The sequence below is a fragment of the Eptesicus fuscus genome, chromosome 7 (genome assembly GCF_027574615.1).
Source record: "Eptesicus fuscus isolate TK198812 chromosome 7, DD_ASM_mEF_20220401, whole genome shotgun sequence".
Taxonomy (NCBI): domain Eukaryota; kingdom Metazoa; phylum Chordata; class Mammalia; order Chiroptera; family Vespertilionidae; genus Eptesicus; species Eptesicus fuscus.
In genome coordinates, this window is record NC_072479.1 from 92253780 (window position 1) to 92273831 (window position 20052).

Below are 20052 nucleotides of genomic sequence, written 5' to 3' on the forward strand. Positions count from 1 at the left end.
TAAAAAAAAAAAGAAGCCAAAACCGGTTTGGCTCAATGGATAGGGCGTTGGCCTGCGGACTGAAGGGTCCCAGGTACGATTCCGGTCAAGGGCATGTACATTGGTTGCGGGCACATCCCCGGTAGGGGGTGTGCAGGAGGCAGCTGGTCGATGTTTCTCTCTCATCGATGTTTCTAGCTCTCTATCCCTCTCCCTTCCTCTCTGTAAAAAAATCAATAAAATATATTTAAAAAAAAAAAAAAAAAGAATACTGTTTTGGGAAGGCTTCAAGGAGGAGGTAGCACTTGAGCTGTTTTAAGAGTAAGAGTTTTTAAAAATAAGAGTAAGGACATTTCAAGCAAAGCAGCAGCACATTCAAGGCTCACATACAGTAGGCAAAGATGAAGTACATGGCATCAGGGAGTTTGGAAAGAAATGATAAGCCTTGAAAGATGGACTGAAGCCAGATCATGAAGGACTCTTTGTTATCCCATGTCAAGAACTGTGGGTTTCATCCTATACTTTAGTATTGTTCCCAAAGTGCCACTTCAGAAGATTGTTCATGATTCAACGCAGGGGGAAGAAGAAGTAAAAAGGGAAAGGCTATGACAGCTGACCCAATTACTGACTCAACTAGAGGAACTCTATTTTTGTCTATTTTATGCAGTGACATTCTATTTTAATATGTTTTGGACAAAAATCCTAGTTATAAACAAACTTTTTTTAAGAGCTTGAACATGAGCCATTAAAAGATTTTTATCAGGAAATTAAATAAGATTAGCATTTTGGAAAGCTCTCTCTGGTAACAGTGCCAAGGATGAAAAACGAAATACGAGACCAGAAGGAAACGAGAACACTTAGTTGCAATAACTGATGCAAGAAATTATGAGTTAAATCTGAGTAATGACAACAGAGATATTCAAATATTACTGATATCTACTTTATGCCAAGAAGTCGGCTATGTGCTAGGTTCAGGAGAAAGAACATAAATTCAAGAATTATTTAAGTATAAAGGAATCATAACTGATTAAAATGAGAAGGTAAAGAAATTACCAAGGAATTAAGCTTGGTAGGTAACTTGAATAAACTCATGAATAGCTGTGGTTTAAACTAAGAAAAAAATCATAACACCACATCTCAACAGGCTTAGTACAAGCTAAGCCCAAAAAGATAGGTAAGGAGATGCAATCTAGAAAAAGCAAAGGATTACAGTTATGACTATATATCAGGAGCAAAGGTCCCAGTGGATTTGCTAGAGGTATATACAAAATCAGAACTATCTTTGAATGCCATTATAAACAAGTTCTTAACTATCAATATCCTAGAAAGAATCTCAAAGGTTTCACTAATGGTCTACCTAATAAGTAAGGTTAAAGCATGGCATCTCTCTCGTGGCAATTATGAGACCCAGGTACCGAAACGATAGTATGGAATCAAGGCAGACAAGAATATTGAAAAATAGTACTTATCATCATACCTATACATGCTAGCCAACATATGGCCAACAAGTTTATCAACTGTCCCATTACTAGTAGGGTATGTATGTAATGAGTTGCACAATTCCACAGATGGCTATTCTTTAAGTATCAATTTCTTACTAGACTTTTAGAATAGGTTCAAAATATTTATGTGGATATATTTTCCAAGCATTAGAAGTAGTCATTGAAATTGAGTTTCTAGGATTTTCATAGAACTCTATATTGAAAGAAATTCAGTGCCATTTCCACATGAATCTGGTTTTATAACCTAATTGCTTTCTCTGATAATGAATTTTAAACAGGAATAGGGCGGAGGAGAAAAAGAATGGGGTGGGGAGTCCTTATATTCTTCAAAAATGAAACCTGTTTTCACTGCTGCTCATGAGTTATTTCAATCTCCTTAATAAAGAATATAATGAACATTAAGTAGACAAAATAAATTCTTAAATCCTTCAGTAAGAGAATTGATCAAAACATCTTCTTTATCAAAAGAGCCTTCATACCTCATTAATTAAATTAGACTATGAAGCCTTACCCATTAAAGAATGCTAATTACTATTTCTAAGTATCTGACTCTAAATTATAAAACTCTTCTTTTGGCAACATCAGAAAGAGCTGATTGTAAGTGCACTGTCAAACCTTATATATTAGAAAAGATATTCTAAGAGAGGAATTGCACGAGCATGTAGCTACATCTTTGTTGTTGTTGTTTTTAATGCAATTGGTATCTGACTAAAATAAGAATTAGAAATTATTCTCTAAGTATCTTTGAGATGGGCATAATAAGTGCTCGCATTTATAGAAAGAAAACAAAATCGTGGGGAATAGAATTATTACCTGAGGGCAGGAAATTTCAGACAAAAGGTCCCTATTCCTGGTGAAAGCAAGTAGTCAGTTGCCAAGGTTTCTTAGACTCCTCTGGTACTCATTTGGGTGATTATGAAATTCACAGCACACCAATCTCCACCACAGCCAGCAGGGATCGCTGCAGGGAATGGGTACACAGGGGACACAGAAGGGAGCAAGTTTAAGGGAAGGAAGAGGAAAGGAATGATATGATAAAAATATTTAGCTGTGATTCATTTCGAAAAAATACAGTTGTATCTCACACTGGATTAACTAAAGGCAAACACTGCTAAAATTCTAAGATAAATTAACTATTTGTGATTTCTTCATTCTCCTTACCACTGGAATTACTACTATGCTATTAAATTAATATGTATTTTTTAAATTTTATCTTAAAATGCTAATTAAGAAAAATGAGATGGCTATATTGTACAAAAGTTATACAAAGACTGAACTGTATAATTCAACATTAAATGAAACCAATTAGGGCAAGCACTCTAAAAAATACAAATAGTCAAGTTAACTGTCAAAAGGTCCAGTTAAAATTAATAATCCTCACTTCATTTCAGAGAGAATACTAGAGTAAAGTTACCTATGAAAAATAACCAAACAGCCCTAACCGGTTTGGCTCAGTGGCTAGAGCGTCGGCCTGTGGACTGAAGGGTCCCAGGTTCGATTCCGGTCAAGGGCATGTACCTTGGTTGCGGGCACATCCCCAATGGGGGGTGTGCAGGAAGCAGCTGATCGATGTTTCTCTCTCATCGATGTTTCTAACTCTCTATCCCTCCCCCTTCCTCTCTGTAAAAATAAAAATAAATAAAATAAAATATATTAAAGAAAAATAACCAAACAAAACAAGAAAAATCCAGCAATAAACTACATCTGTATATTCAAAAATAAATTGGAGAAATATAGTTTTATCAAGAAAAAAGTTTTGAATCTAAATTTTTTGGATATGAATCAACTTTTTAAACCAGCCAAAAATGGATTCTGGGTAACTAATTCATGCTCTATGTAGCCTATGAAGACCAATGTATTATAAATTTATTTCTCCAGTCAGCTAAATAAGTTTCTGAATAACTATTATGTACCACAGTATTGTGGCAGATGTTAAAGATACAATGGCGGCCCTGACTGGTTTGGCTCACTGGACAGAGCGTCGGCCTGTGGACTGAGGGTCCCGGGTTCAATTCCGGTCAAGGGCATATGCCCAAATTGCGGGCTCAATCCCCGGTGGGGGGTGTGCAGGAGGCAGCCGATCAGTAAATCTCTCTCTAATCATTGATGTTTCTATCTCTCTCTCCCTTCCTCTCTGAAATCAGTAAAGATATATTAAAAATAAATAAATAAATAAAGATACAATGGCGAACAAGACAAGCAGTCACTGTCCTCAGAATTCAGAGCCTATCAGGATGGTTCTGCCCTTTAAAGAGATGACAAGCTGCAGAATTAACAAATAAAACAAACATATATTTTAAGACCTAAAACATTTCAAAATGAAGATGAACAGTGAAGACTAGCCTAGTTAAAGTTGCCTATGGAAGATGTATAAGTAAAATGAAGCCTGAGAGGATGTCCTTCCTGAAGGGACACAGACAATTTGGCTGTAGGAAAAAACAAAAGGTGGGTGAAAAAGTGGGGATGGGGAAAGAAATGTAGCATTGGAAAACAATGAATAATAAAATTGCAGCCAAATTTGGAGGATGTAAGTCATCCTTAACGTCTCTACATACTTGCCTTAAATACTCTCTTGGTATGTATGCTATAGTCAGATAAAATAGATTTCTTAACTATCCATTTTATATCACTAAGCTGTCATTTATGTGCTTTTATTTCATTATTGCTTTACAATTTTCTCTGACACTTAAGACTACCTCCATCTCATTGTCTCTATTTAAAAGTTGCAGATAAAAGTTGCAGATAGTATTCTGTGCCTGTCTCAAAAAACTAATATTTTATCTTAAATTCTATTTACTCACTCATCTACCATATTGTTGCCAGAAGATATTCCTAAGTCATAGTTTTATTTATATCTTACAGAACCTTCTTTAAATACTAGTAGGAAAAATAAATGAATGACTTATCAATGAGGATATTTACAGTATTTCTTAAAGATAAGATAAATCTTACATATTATGAATGCCCCTTTTTATAGTATACTAGAGGCCCAGTGCACGAAATTCATGCACAGGGAGGGGGTCCCCAGCCCGGCCTGCACCCTCTCCAATCCAGGACCCCTCAGGGGTGTCCAACTGCCGATTTAGGCCTGGTCCCTGCAGGCCTAAACTGGCAGTCGGACATCCCTCTCGCAATCTGAGAACACAGGCTGCTCCTAACCGCTTGCCTGCCTCCCTGCCCGATCGCCCTTAAACACCTCTGCCTGCCAGCCTAATGCCCCTAACTGCTCCCCTGCCAGCCTGATCACTCCTAACTGCCTCTGCCTGCTGGCCTGATCAGCCCCTAACTGCCCTCCCCTGCCTGATCGCCCCTAACCGCCTCTGCCTCGCCCCCGCCACCGTGGCTTTGTCTGGAAGGATGTCTGAAAGATGTCTGGTTTAATTAGCATAGTACCCTTTTATTAGTATAGATTTAATTTATATATAAAGCATCAGAGCAGAAGAAAAATTTGGAGCAGAAACTCAATTTAATATCTAAAAACATACTTTTACCAAATTTTAATATCTCTGAATTTTCTGGTACTTACTACATTTATCCCTAAATATTAATTCCTAACAATAAAATTACAAAAGGTTTACAAATAGACAATAGCAGATAAAAACACTTGATGCTATGACAGCAGGGACAAAAGAAGCCAGATAATGCCTCTATTAATGGTATTTTGGAGTAGAAAAAGAGTATATATACATAAAATTAAGTCTTAAAGGACAGACTAATATGGAATTCAAAATTAATACACTACATTCATTTTGTCTGGGAGAAGTCTCAAAATAAGTCAGTGAATTATCAGAGAAGACCAGTAGTAAATCTAATGCCTGAAAAAATCAAACAATAAATTACTATATCCTGAATCATATTTGCTTCAGCTCTCAATTTTGTTTTAATAACTTGGTCTTGATATAACTGTTCATATTTCAATCATAGAAATAGTCATTAAATCTTCTATTTGTAACTTACATTCAATCTGAGCTCCAATCACTAATATCAACTGATTAAATACCAATATTAAATAGAAATATTAAATTACTCATCCTAAATATTATAATTTGCAGAATTTAAAACATGTACGTATAACTGATAAGAGGTCAACTTATTAAGAAAATGTTTACACTGGGAACTGTAGTATGAAGATAAAGTGCAATATTGTAAAAAGCAGTATTGGAAAAAAAAATTATGCAAGTAAAAAGAAATGGGTGGAGAAGTTTGTTGGGGAGCACAAGAGACTTGGTTGGAAAGTTTATAAGGACATTCTGATAAAAGGGAAGTGTGTGGAAGGCCACCTGCCCTATTTATCGGAATTCCAACTTACGGAAGTGTTGAAGGCAGCACCCCTAATTATTCCTTGACCTTTTCAAACAAGCCTGTGCATATGCAGACCCCCGGGTGTTTACTGGAATCCTTATGCTTAATCCCTGGATGCCCTTGCCTAGAGGACAATGTAAATATGTGTCCTCCCAAGATTACTCACCCTACTGATTTTATCTAAAGATAAAAATTCCAAGAAAGGCCTAAAGAAGCAGGCAATAGAGGCTGCTCTGGCTACTAAAGCCAGGGGCCCCTTAGCCCTCTCTTGCACAGTCAAAATGTGTCTGAGTAATCTGTTCATCCATCGTTCAGGGGCTGCTGGTCAGCCCCAGCAGAAATTATGCTTCCACAATTTCAAAGAACTGCTGAGTCAAAGGATTCCCAAGTTATAAAAGAATCTCCTAAGGGATATTGCAGCAGTATGGTAAAACACCATGAGAGTACTAAAAGAAATGCTGAAAATGGAGTAAAAGAAAATCAAGCTATCAGGTGAGAACAGCCTGAGCAGGCAGCATAGAAAAATCAAATTAAAAGGGTGCTGGATCAGTGACGTAACCACTCAACACCTGTCTAACTTTAACCTTAGGCAGATGACACATTTCAATCTATATCTATAAAAGCCTATGTGACTGGAACGTCGGAACGACCGGTCGCTATGACGTGCACTGACCACTAGGGGGCAGACACTCAACGCAAGAGCTTCCCCCTGGTGATCAGTGCGCTCCCACAGCCAATCTCCTGTGGCCAGCCAACCTCCCCTGGTCCCGGCCAACCTCCTGTGGTCCCTCCCCCCGTCCAGCAGGCCCTGGCAGGTAGCCAGCACCCAGCAGGAAGGTGGGGCCAGCCGGGGGGAGGGGCTTTGGGAGGGAATGCCCCGGCTGGGAGGAAAGCCCCAGCCAGCCCAGATTGCTGGCCAGGCCTAGGGACCCCACCTGTGCACGAATTTTTTTTCTTTTTCTTTAAATGTTCTATTTTTTAAAATATTTTTATTGATTTCAGAGAGGAAGGGTGAGGGAGAGAGAGAGAGAAACATCAATGATGAGAGACATTGACCAGGTGCCTCCTGCACACCCCTCACTGGGGATTGAGCCTGCAACCCAGGCATGTGCCCCTGACCGGAATCGAACCTGGGACCCCTCAGTCTGCATGCAGACGCTCTATCCATTGAGCCAAACCAGCTAGGGCCCTGTGCACGAATTTCATCCACCAGGCCTCTAGTGCCTTAAAAATTACCTTCTCACAGACAGCAACAAATCCCTTCTGATTCTAGAATGGTGATATTCCAACATTCAATGGACCAAGCATCCATCCCCTCTTAACCTAAAGTTTTCAAATCAATCTCCTGAAAGTAACTTTTGCAAGAATCAATTACCTGTTTTTATGTGAAAATTAATGTGAAATAAACGGGCACCTGCTTGCTTTCAGATACTTCTATATAATGCAGTTAATAGCCAAAATAAATAAATAAAGATAATCCTATATAATAAAAGCCTAATATGCTAAGTGTCCAGTTGTCCGTTCAACCAATCAAAGTGTAATATGCTAATAATATGCTAAGGTCGTTCAACCACTCGCTATGACGTGCACTGACCATCAGGGGCCAGACGCTCCAACCAGTAGATTAGCTTACTGCTGGGGTCCGGCCGATCAGGACTGAGCAAAGTGGGACGGACATGCTCTGGAGCCCTCCCATGGTCCCTCCCCAGCTGGCCAACCTCCTGAGTCCTTCCCCGGCCCGAACGTGCATCGGTGGGATCCTTTGGCCTGGCCTGCACCCTCTCGCAATCCGGGACCCCTTGGGTGATGTCAGAGCCGGTTCGGCCTAATCCCGCTCAACACAGGAGCTGCCCCCCGGTGATCAGTGCGCTCCCACAGGGGGAGCATTGCTCAGCCAGAAGCAAGACTCACGGCTGGCGAGCACAGCAGCGGTGGCTGGAGGCTCTCCCACCTCCGTGGCAGCGCTCAGGATGTCCGACTGATGGCTTAGGCCCACTCCCCTAGGACATCCCCTGAGGGCTCCCAGACTGCGAGAGAGCACAGGCCAGGCTGAGGGGCCCCCCCTCTCATGTGCACAAATTTAATGCACCAGGCCTCTAGTAAATAAATCCACCCTTAAAATTCTGTATTGCATAAACCAAAGGATAACCACAAAAAAAACATTGTTGCCATACTAAAACATGTAGTGTAAATTAGTTCACAAATAAAAGGGATCTTCATAGATAACTGAAAGGTATCCAAATTAATGTGTCCAAAATCAAACTCCTGATCTTCTTCCATAAGCCTGTGTGCTCCAACTTAGTGAACAGCAACTCCACCTTGTCAGCTGCTTATGTCAAAAACTCCTGAGTCAGGTAATGGGGGAATAAGGACACATATGTAAAATAATAATAATAATAAATAAATAAAAATTTAAAAAAACAACCCCTGAGTCATCCATGACTGCTCTCTTTCTCAATTACATTTTATCTGTCAACAAAATCCTGTAGTTCTACCTTCAAAATACATCTAAAACCTGATGATATCTCAACAACTTCACTGCATCCACTCAGGTCCAAGCCAGTATCTTTCTCATCTGGATAGTTAACACTTAACTGAACTCCCATCTGCCCTTGCCCTCCCACTATTTATTTTCCACTTGGGTGCAGAGCGATCCTTGGTTCCAAGCTTTCCAGTGGATTCCGATCTCACTCAGTTAAAAGCCAACTCAGTACAAGGCCCCACAAGACCTGGACTTTGATTTCATCTTCCTCTACACACTTCACTCCTCACTCCATGTCACCTGTTACCTGTATCCCTGGCCTAGATATATATCAAAATAACAAGCAAACTTCCACTTCTGGATCTTTGCATTTGCTTCCACCTCTTTCAGATCTCTTCTCAAATACCACCTTTTTCAATTAAGGCTTCTAGAATCAACAGATTTAAAATTGAAAACCCCATCCCTACCTCCATGCACTTCTTATCCCCTATCCTGACCTACTCCCAACCCCAGCACATACCACAAACCAATAAAATGTACTTCACTTATTTATTATCAGCATCCTCTGATTAAAATGTAAACTCCACTGCCCTGGCCAGTGTGGATCAGTTGGTTGGAGTGTCCTTGACCTGTGCACCCAAAGGGTCACAGGTTTGAGTCCCAATCAGGGCACATACCCACGTTTTGGGCTCAATCCCTGGTAGGGGCAAGTACAGGAGGCAACCTATCCATGTCTCTCTGTCTCTCTCTCAATAAAAGAACATGTTTTTTAAAAACAAAAAGAATATTGTCAATTTTTAAGGTAACTAAAAGTTACCTTAAAAATCCCCTAATTTAGCCCTAGCTGGTTTGGCTCAGGGGATAGAGCATCGGCCTGCGGACTGAAAGGTCCCGGGTACAATTCTGGTCAAGGACACATGCCTGGGATACGCTCTCGATCCCCAGTAGGGGGCGTGCAGGAGGCGGTTGATCAATGATTCTCTCTCATCATTGATGTTTCTATTTCTCCCTCTCCTTTCCTCTCTGAAATCAATAAAAATATAGTAAAAAAAAAAAAAAAATCCCAAATTTAGCCCTGGCCAGTGTGGCTCAATTGGATGGGCATCGTCCTATGCACTGAAAGGTTGCTGGTTCAATTCCCCATCAGGGCACATGGCCCAGAGATGATTCCCTGGTAGCGGGTGTGCTGGAGGCAGCCGGTGGATGTCGGGCTCTCACATTGATGTTTCTCTCTCTCTCCCTCTCCCTTCCTCTCTCTCAAAAAAACTTTTAAAAATAACCCCCAAATTTATAAAAGTAAATTTATTTATAATCCTAAAAGGGAAGATTAACTCAATTTTTCCCAGTTGCCTAATCCAAGTGAAACAAATCTCACTAATTTCAATGGCAGTATATAGGTTACATTTAGTTATGCTTATTATGCCAGAATGAGAATTACTAAAGTTTTCCAAGAACTGAGACCATATCTTGCCCATCTTTGAATCTCTAATACCAAGTACTCAAGACCTAGTATACATAAACTTTCAAAAATTAATTATTGAGCTTTGCCATAAAAGTGGAAGATGTAAATAATTAGCCTATCAATAATTATATAAAATTATCATTAAAGAAAATAATTTGACAGTCTAAATAATCTATGTTGTATTTCCTTTTAAGAATGTCCAGAGGAACAATTATAGATTTAACAGTATTCATCTCCAATTACATGCACCTTAACTTCTTCAGCAATTAACTTCCACAGCCTTATCTGAAACCATGTACTAAAAATTAGGCCCATTCCACCTCTAAAATCTTAAACTTGAATATAAATAACCCTTTCAGACAAAACCTCCAAATCTTCCAGTTCTTTTATTTGTTTTTCTCAACTGCTCTTCCACCTAGATAAAATTTCCAACCCTTGGATGGTTCCTTCCCTTTCTCAACAGGCTATCAGCTGCTGCCCTCCTCCTTCCTTCCCTTCTTATGCAACCTAAACCAGCTCATCAATCCATTGTGAGGCAATCTAAACTCTTATTACTTTGCCATTCAGTCACAATATTCTGCCAAATGCTCAACCATTCCTAATCTATTATATATTCTAAATACTCAGCAATCTTGTCAGGCCACCCCCCTCCCTTTCTACTTGTTCCTTCCCCTTAGTTTAGGAAACATGTCTTGTAGAGATGTCAGGTAGTTTCTCCTACCTAGATGCTTGGAGCTAGCCTGGATCCAGTCCCTTTCCAAATCTGGTTCTCCAACTTTCCCATAAATTCTGTGTGATACTGACATCCTTCCAATACATTACTATTCTATTTAAATTAACCAGAGATCCTCTGCAGATTCTTTATTTCCACCCCAGACAACTGCTCCTGAACCCTGGACTTCAAAAACCAAACTGATAACCAGGCATCTTTAGTGATCGTGTCCTTCTTTTGTCTATAATTCCTTATTAAGTCACCTCCTGGGATGAAGTTAAATTGAGGCCCTCTGGCATGTAATTTAGTGCAGTGCCTATTAAAGACAACAAGCCTGACTCAAAATACTAGTTCTTCCCATGACCATATCTTTGCTGTACCTATAATTCTTTGCCATTGCTAACGGACCAATGGATCAATAGAGCTGGGCCATACAGATTCTCTCTCCCAGGATCTGAAACTTGACAGGAAAGATCACAGATTGGGAGTTGTGAGAGATGGGATAGCACCCTAAAGCAGTGGCTCTCAACCAAGAGCCTTTTTGCCCCAGGGGACATTTAGCAATGTGTGGAGGCATTTTTCATTGTCAAGATTGTGGGGGTGGCTATGGGCATCTAGTGGGTGGATATTAGATATACTGCTCAACCTTCTACAATGTACAGAGGAGCCCTTCACAATAAATAATTATCTTGTCCAAAATGTCAACAGTGCTGAAGTCCAAGATCTCTTTCATGAGGTTCCAGGAGCTGGCTAGTTCTTGACCTTCCCCTTATTCCATGACCTACCTCAACAGCTTTTGGTTACATTTAACTTTTTACCTAAGTTAAACAGAGCAAGGTTTTGTTGTTTACAGACAAAATAACTTTCACTAGCACAGTAACCCTAGTTGAATCATCTGACATACATGTGTACAATTTAAACCAGTTTCTCAACCTCAAAACTATTTACATTTGCACCAAATACTTTATTGTGAGGGGATGTGCTGTGCATTGTAGGATGTTTAATAGCATGCCTGGCCTCTAACCCCTAGACGTTAGTACCCTTAACCACCCCCCCTTCCCAACACCCCAGTTGTGACACTTAGAAATGTCTCCAGACATTGCCAAATTTCCCCAGAGGGGCAAAATCACCTCTGGTTGAGAACTATACAAAGGCTCCACTCAGGTGCAGTGTATGTCTGTCCTGCCAACTCCCACTCACCAGTAAACCTTGTGCCCATTACAGTATGCCTGGAGCCAGAGGGGAAGGAGAAGAATTTGTATCTGAATCTTCCCTACCCCTTTTTAGGTCTTGGCTTAAATATACCCCATCTTCCAGCTTCTCCCCGTCTACCTCTCGCCTTTGCTCAAGCACTCACTTACATACACAGTAAAAGATAATGAGGCCTTGAGCTAAAAGGTAGCTCCTGCTCTTATTTCCTTTCTGATACTTGTTATAACTTTCTTTAGAACTTTCCATTCCCTTGTGAAAAAGGACACTCCTAGGAAACCTTCCAAAGCATATTTTGTGCCAATTACAGTCTGAAAGATCGGAGTAATTTCTCCTTCAAAGACTTCCTGTTTCACTTCTCTTAAAATGTTAAGGACTCCAACCCCCACCCCACCACATACACAAATGGCATTCTCTGTCTCTCCCACCTTCTCTCCCACCCTGGTATCTGTCAGTTTCAGATCAGCTCCAAATATACAAACATGCTTAGGACAGAAAATAAACAATTAGGCAAGGAACAAGGGTATAGATTTAAACATCTCAAATAGTTCAGTATTTACTCAAAGCCAGTTTCTGCTGTGCCTATATTAAGGTAAGACTGGTTTTGATCTTATAATTTCACCATACTTCAACCTCAAGGCTCAGAGTACGTTGGTTCCTGTTGGTTCCCAGATAGCCTTCTTCCTTATTGGAAGACACCCTATATATGAAGAGTCATTTTCTTAGTCCTTCCTTTCTAGGACACCATAAACATCACATTTATTCAATGATTCAATTACATGTTGCTTCCTAAAAACCAAGGTAAAGTACCATAACATAGGTGGCACAGAGTTTTGCCTCAGTTATAAAAAAAAAAAGGGGGGGGGGGCAATGTGAGGGAGAGTCAGTTGATTGGTGCCATTCATTCATTCAAAAAACAGTTGTTGCCCTGGCCAGTGTGGCTCAGTTGGCTGGAGCATCATGCGATGCACGGAGGGTGGTGGCTTTGTTTCTGGGTCAGAGCACATACCTACATTCCCCAGTTGGGGTACCTACAGGAGGCAGCCGATATTTATGTTTGTTTCTCTCTCTCCCTCTCCCTCTTCCTCTCCTTCTCCCTCTCTCTCTCTCTTCTCTCTAAAATCAATAAAAAGCATATCCTTGGTGGGGATTTTTAAAAAATAGTGGTTGAGTGTACATTACGCTAGACTCAAAACAAAAATCCCTGCCTTCATGGAGTTTACATTCAAGTGCAGCAGACAAACAGCAAATATATAGTATGACAGATAAGGATGAAGGCTATAGAAAAGTGTGGTCAGTCAGGTAAGGCCTCCTTGGAGAAGGTGCCATGGTTGCATGCACTGGTCGCATGAAATATTTATTATTGGAAGGTAATGTGTTTTAAGCATTTGCTGTTAAACTGTATTAAACTGTATGCCACATAATCACATCAATATAGTGACATCTTCATTGCCAGGTAATTTGTAAAAAAAGTTCATCACTACTTAAGTAACTAGTATTTATCACCTTATTTTATCTATTTCATCCTTTAGATTTTCATAACGATGACAGCAGTAGCAGTAAGATTATCCAAGAATATAAATTTGCTATTCTTCAGTCACCTAAGTTGTTTTGAAATATGAAATAAAAACTCACGTTTCAAAAATTCATCTCTGAAAAAAAATCCTCGCTATTATTTACAACACATATTAGAGATCATACAAATAATGAATATGTGGGTGTTGTCTATTTTGTGAAGTAAGCCATTACCTTGGCTATTAATTTTTAAGAGCCCTTCTCAACGGCTCTGCAGGAGAATGAAACTCGAATGCTCTAAGTCTAAGGCACTCCCTGATTGAGTGAACTTTCCTCCCTTGCATCTACAATGGAACTGCGTACTATCACCCTTGGGAGGGTGAGAAAAGAGAATTCAAATCATTTTTCTGTAGGTCTGAATATTCTTGTGGATGTAAGTGTCCGAGAGGCTGAAGGACATGTGATAAATCGGACATTACCTAACTAATCAATTAAAAATAAAGTTAAAACCTTCTTCCAAAATAGGTTGTTCATATGGGCCATAAGTACAATTTTAAAAGAAACTTTTTAATTAGTGGTAATTTTGAGAAATGTATATTCATAAACGGTACTATAATTTGTTCCTTTAAAAAAACGTATTTAATGCTATAAGGAAAATATTTGCTGAATCACAGAAATATTGTTGTACCCCTACATATAACCTCTGGTTTACAACGATTTGTAGAATCAAGTCATCGTACCCAAGTCTTTCCCTACAATGAGTTCAAAGTAATCATTAAGTTACAGACAAATAACAGAGAAAAGGACCATAACCAAGCGCTTCGGATCCGCGGTTAACAACTTGGACACCAGATCTGACAGTTAGCCTGCCCCTTGAGACAAATATGGAAAAGCCAGGAGCAACAAACACATTGCCAGCTTTCCTGAGTCATGTTTCTGACTAAAACCGCTTATGAAATGGAAAAAGAACGGCAAGTCTTGGGTTTATCGCCACAGATGTTGACTCCGTGAAATTTATGGGTCTCGGGTTTAAAAAAAAAAAAAAAAAAGCAAAAAACTCTTTTGTAAGAATGACGTGGGGCTCATCGACTCCAGAAAGAGCTTGTTGTGCAAGCTGGGACCTCTGGCTCTTTACCTAAAGCAAATCCTAACTGTGCAAACGGGCACACCCTCCGGCAGCGGAGCGGGAACGGCGAGGAGGGGTGGACGCAGAACAACAACAAGGTGAACGTTTGTTTCCCAGAGAAGACAAGCCTCAGCCCTGAGAGTTCGGGCTGCGCCTGGCGCCCTCGGTTAACGGAACCGCTCGGCTCCGAGGGGACGCGAGCCCGAGCCCGGGTTCAGGCCGCCACATACCCCGCACCTGGGTGACGCGGGCCATCTCCCCTCTCCGCCGGGACCGCCAAGGGGTGTCCCCGGCCGCCCCCGGACGCTGTGCCGGGGCGATCCCGGCCGCCCCCTGCGCTCCTCCACGAGTCGGTCGGCTCTCCCCCGTCTGGGGTCTCACTCGGGAAGCCGACCCCGGGCGCCGCGGGCGGCGGGAGATGCGGGACCCGACTGGAGCGGGGAGTCCCAGGGTCGCCTCCGCACGGCGGCCAGTCCCCGCCGTCCCCGCGGGCGCAGGCTGCCCCGGCAGGGCGGGGCCGACCGGCCCTCACTGACCTGGAGAGGTGCTTCAGAATCTGCTTTTTGATGAGCCCAGCCATGGTGCCGAGGCGGGAGGCGCCGCGCTCTCCTCTCGGTTCCTCGCTGCCTCCTCTCTTCGGGGCCGTCTCCTCTTTGTCCGGGTCAACCCGGCAGAAGGAGAGGCGCCTGAGTGCTCACGCCGGGGAGAGACCCAAAGCCCTGGCCGAGGCCACAGCCGCCGCCGCTGCCGCCGCCGAGGACCGGGAACATCTCCCTCAGGCGGCCGCAACCACCGCCGGCGCCATCTTGGCTGCAGCATCACCTGGGGGCGAGCGGGGGCGAGACTGGCTCGGGGCGGGGCGTGCGGATGGGGGCGGGGTCTAGTGATGTGGGCGGGGCCACAGCGGGGAGAGGCGGGGCAACTCAGGTTCCAGACAGGCGCGGAAGGTATGCTGCCCTGCCACCCTTATCCTCAACTCAGCTGCCCTGATGCTATTGGGTGCTTTGACTCCCAATCCAAAACCTTCTCCTCCTCTGTTCTTGTCTCCATCACCGAGTCTCCGGCCACGTCCGACTTCCCTTTTTCATTTCCTAAGAATTTGTTCCACAAACTTCTCAGCTTATCCCCATTGATTTCAGAGAGGAAGGGATGGGGAAAGAGAGACAGAAACATCAATGATAAGAATCATTAGCTAGTTGGCTGCCTCCTGAATGTCTTCTCCTGGGGATCAAGCCCGCAACCCAGCCATGTGCCCTTGACCAGAATCGAACCTGGGACCCTTCAGTTCGCAGGCCAACGCTCTATCCACTGAGCCAAACCAGCTAGGGCTCTTTATATCCATGCCTCAGTTTCTTTTCCTTAGCTAAGCTAGTCTGCTTTCCTGGCTAAGTGCTGTAATGTTTCATCTGGTGATTTCCCATCCTAAGGGAAGTAAAAGTTGACAGCATGCTCTAATGGAGTGCAGGACCTGGGAATTAAAGGGCCTAAATTCAAGTTCTGGCTCTAGTATTTTCTAGCTGAGTTAACCTGGAGAAATTAATTTTCTTATTTTTAGCCCCAGATTAATCATCTATACAATGAGTTAATAATATCAGCCTTACCTCATTAGGGTGTTGTATCTAAAGAAATAAAGATGTAAAATTTCACTTGAAAAATTCTGTAAAAAGGAAGGAAATTGTTGAAATAGCAAGAACTATTACAACTCTGCACCTCTACCCCACCCAACCCTAAACCAACATTTTTCAGATGTGAAAACGACCGCCCAGTGATGTCTAAAAGAGGAAAAGAAATTACACTACCTCTGAGGGATGTATCAGGAACACATGGGGGGAGGAGGGTGTAGTTTACACATAGTCCAACACCTGTCCCTTTCTGAAGAAGTGAAAGGAGATATATATGGATTGACTACTTACTCAATTAACATTTATCATGTACTATAAACCAGGCATTATTCAAATAACTAGGGATGTCTAAATAAAAACAAACAAATGTTCCTGTGATCAAAGAGTTAACAGCCTTGTGTAGAAGGTCAATTACTAGTGCTAAGACCTTGAGCTCTATCATTAGACTAGTTCAAATGCTGGCTCAGCCACATTGTAGCTGTGTAAACTTGGACAAGTTATTTATATCTCTCAGCCTCAGTTACCACATATGACTACTGGAGTAATGATATCTAACTCAGAATTTTGTGAGGATTAAATGAGATTATGCATGTAAAGTGAGTGTCTACTCAGAGAGCCTAGTGAACGTCCACCCTGCCCCCTCCTGCTCCCTGCAGACCCAGATTTGGGGGCCTGGCACCTTGGGTGCCCCCTTAATCCAGATCATGGAGGAAGAAGATTGTGGCCAGCAAGTGCAGACCATTGGCAGTCAAGCAGTTCCATAACTCCAAGTTCAAGTTCCCGCTGCCCTACGGGTCCTTAGTCCATAGCACAAACCACCCTTCACTACCAAGAGACCCAACATCTTTCAGATGCAGGGCCTCCCTGTCCTCTGGCCTGCCCAAATAAACTACTTGGGGGGGAAATAAAACTACAAAATTAAGTGATAAATGCTATTATTATTAGCATAATTGAAAACAGAAACAAAGTACTATGAGAACACAGAAGAGAGAGTGATTTATTTCTATCTGGCTGAATCAGAGACAGATTTACAATGGAGATATTATTTAAAATATGAGCATGTAGCTTAATGTGTTGAAAGAACTGGCTCTGAGGTCAGACTTGCATTTTAAACCTAGTCCTGTAGGTTTTTAGGTATGTGATCACAGGAAAAGAACCTCTGAGCTTCATGGTGCTATTTATCTTCATGAGGTTGTTGTGAGGATTAACCAAGCTAATGAAAGTAAAGTTCTTAGAGAATCCCAGGTACAATAGAATGGTAGCTGTTATGATTAATTCACAAGGCTGGAAAAGATGTTTCACACAAGTGAAACACAATTATGAAAAAAGACAAGTGTCAAAGTTCATGGCTTCTAAATGGCAAGTGGCGTAATGCTTTGGCTAGAACAAAATGTAGATTTCTTTTCAAAGTAATAAGTATCAACGAACCCCACAGGTTAATAATTGTAGTTAAAGTATCTTGTTATTGAGAAAATACGTGGTAATAATTTTAATTTTACTCTCCTTGGATTGAGAGAACACATAATGTCAAAAACCATCATAAATTCAGTGTTTCAAATTAATTTACATTTTTTGTTAATTGACATTTAATCATCAAATTTTCAAAAACTTAAAATCATGACTGTCATACAAATATATAATAAACATGCATCAAAGATTTATTAACTCATATTGATAACCGGAATGGTGAGCTGAGGCGTTTTTCCCAGGCTCGTGTCTCCTGATGCCGAAGAATGAGCTCCGTGGACGAGAAGATTTAAGCAGAAGTGTGGGAAATTTATTACAAGCAAGATTCAGACTCCCCGCAGGAGAGGGGGACCCAATGGTGGGCTGCCCGTTAAAGCCTTGCAGTCCGGAGATATATATTTGCTACAAGCCTGCTCTTTGTCTACCTGTGTCATCACCTGATTGATTCCTTCAGTTGTTTTTGCCAAGCAGCGGACCTGAACTTGCCCTGTTTCTATGTGTTCTTTCTCTGTTCCTATGCTGAACTTGTTCTGTTTCTGTGCGTTCATACATCTTGTTGCTACAGCCCCTCCCTTGTTTTCCCATGCCTCCCGCTTTGAGTCCAGAAACATTTTATTATTTCTGCTTGGTTGGTTCCTGTGGTTAGGCTGGTTCAAACTGCCATGTCTACCCCTGCCTGTTTCACCTGCCTTTGTTTTCCACTGGACCCCTGCCCCATCTGCCTGCATTTCAAGTTAACCCTCCCAATATTAATGTAAGAACCAACAAGACAGGGTATAAAGCTATTCACTAAGCCCTTGCTGGGGTAGCTTAGTTGGTCAGAGCATTGTCTTGGTATCCCAAGGTTGTGGGTGTCCTGATATACCAATCCCTGATCAGGGCACATACAAGAATCAACCAATGAATGAATCAGTAAGTATAACAACAAATTGATGTTTCTCTCTCTCTGTCTATCTCGCTCCCTCTTTAAAATCAATACATTAAAAATTTTTTCAGTCATTATTATAACAAATAAGTATGTTGCACATGTTTATTACGTATTTATAGGAGAGACATGTTTTTAATTGTTTTAAAATTATACATTGCCAAAATACATATCTGAAAAGTACTTATGTGCTTGAGATTGTTTGTGCTAAAACTTGGGAGGAGAGAGTGCGTAGTGTGAAGGTGGATAGGTCAGAGCTTTTACTGAACAGTCTGTGCTGAAGCTGGCTTATACCAGCTCATGAGAACCAACTGTGTGCATTTCTTTCTGATGCTGTATTCGTTGTTTGGTGATTTCAAGATAGCTTGTAAATGTCCTTTGTGATGGCATTTGTTCCGCACACAGTGATAAACACTACACATCAGGATCTCATTTTCTGAAGATCTGGTTGTTAAACATTTACTAGCATACACTGTAAGATGGCTGAAGGGGGGTGAGGTTGCAAATGCATGCACATTATTACATAGACAATGTCAAGCCATGGAAGACTTCTACAGAGAGTGAAATTGGGGAGGAGGATTGAATTTCTGTTTTAGAAAACACTTGCTGATAACTATGCTGGCAGCACAGAGGATAGAACATGATGATAAGAGAATAGAGGGAGGAAGGGCATTGAAGATGCAGAGGCATTATTTCAGGTGAGAGATAAGGCAATATTAGTAGAGATGAAAGAAAGTCAAGGACAGATTCCAGAGATTAAATCAAAAATTGGAGTTGAAAATAGTTGAAGTTTCTAACTTGGGGCACACCAATCTATATATATAAAAGGTTAATATGCCACGTGTCCCCTCAGGACTTCAACCGGGAGACCGGGAGTTCAATCGCTCGCTATGACATGCACTGACCACCAGACGGCAGCGTGGAAGGAAGGAAGGCCCCAGCTGGCAGCAGGAAGGCCTCAATCGGCCCTGATTGCCGGACAGGCCTAGGGATCCTACCCATGCACAAATTTTGTACACTGAGCCTCTAGTAATTGAGATAAAGTAATGTAGGTGGAATAGGCATTTTGGAGATAAGATTCCATTTTGGTTTTGTAGCCTTTTAAGATTATTTTAAGGATATGTGGGTAGAAACATTCAGGTTACAGTTGGGGTGAAATTCAGCTTTTGGATTTATCAGTGTTTAATTACTGCTGAAGTCAAGAACAAAAATGATCCTGACCAAGAAGCATGCAAAGGAAAGCAATAAGAGAAGCTTAAATGTGAAAGGGCTTATACTCAAGAGAGACTGGAGTAAAAGAATATATTTTAAAAGGTAAGAGATGACTAGAAATGATGGCTGCTCTACGAGGTAAGATTTATAAAATATTCTTTACGTGTATGTAGTAAGGAATCTTATCAATTTAATATCAGAGAAAATAGAATGACTAAAATTTGACATAATTAATTTTGTACATTCAATGATTTTTTTTTAATACAAAGGAATGTAGACACCAATGGAGTAGAGTGCCGGACTTCATGGAGTTTGCCATCTATGCAAGTTAACAGAGAAAGATCATATGCTAAAAGGAAGAAAGAGAATACTACTGATAATAATGTTGTTGGGGGCAAAAAGAATATTGGGGATTAGTTATGGTACTGGGAAATATTAATCATACTCTGTTAACCATGATTGACTTGTTCTGGTTAAAGAAAGGACATTCTAACCTGGCTGGGAGTTGTATGCCCCCAGGACCTGGGTGTCAACCTT

The 20052-nt window shown here is 41.3% G+C and overlaps 1 protein-coding gene across 5 annotated transcripts in view; it reads right to left on the minus strand.

Annotated features, from left to right (window-relative positions):
• BLTP3B (bridge-like lipid transfer protein family member 3B) overlaps window positions 1–15115 on the minus strand; it is a 78314-nt gene extending 63199 nt beyond the window's left edge. For all 5 annotated transcript variants that reach the window (XM_008144778.3, XM_028150264.2, XM_028150267.2 and 2 more), the window contains exon 1: window positions 14826–15115. In XM_008144778.3, coding sequence (XP_008143000.2) covers window positions 14826–14869 — 44 coding nt within the window. In that variant the 5' untranslated portion in view covers window positions 14870–15115. The remainder of the gene's footprint in view (window positions 1–14825) is intronic.
• Between the last annotated feature and the right edge of the window lie 4937 nt (window positions 15116–20052).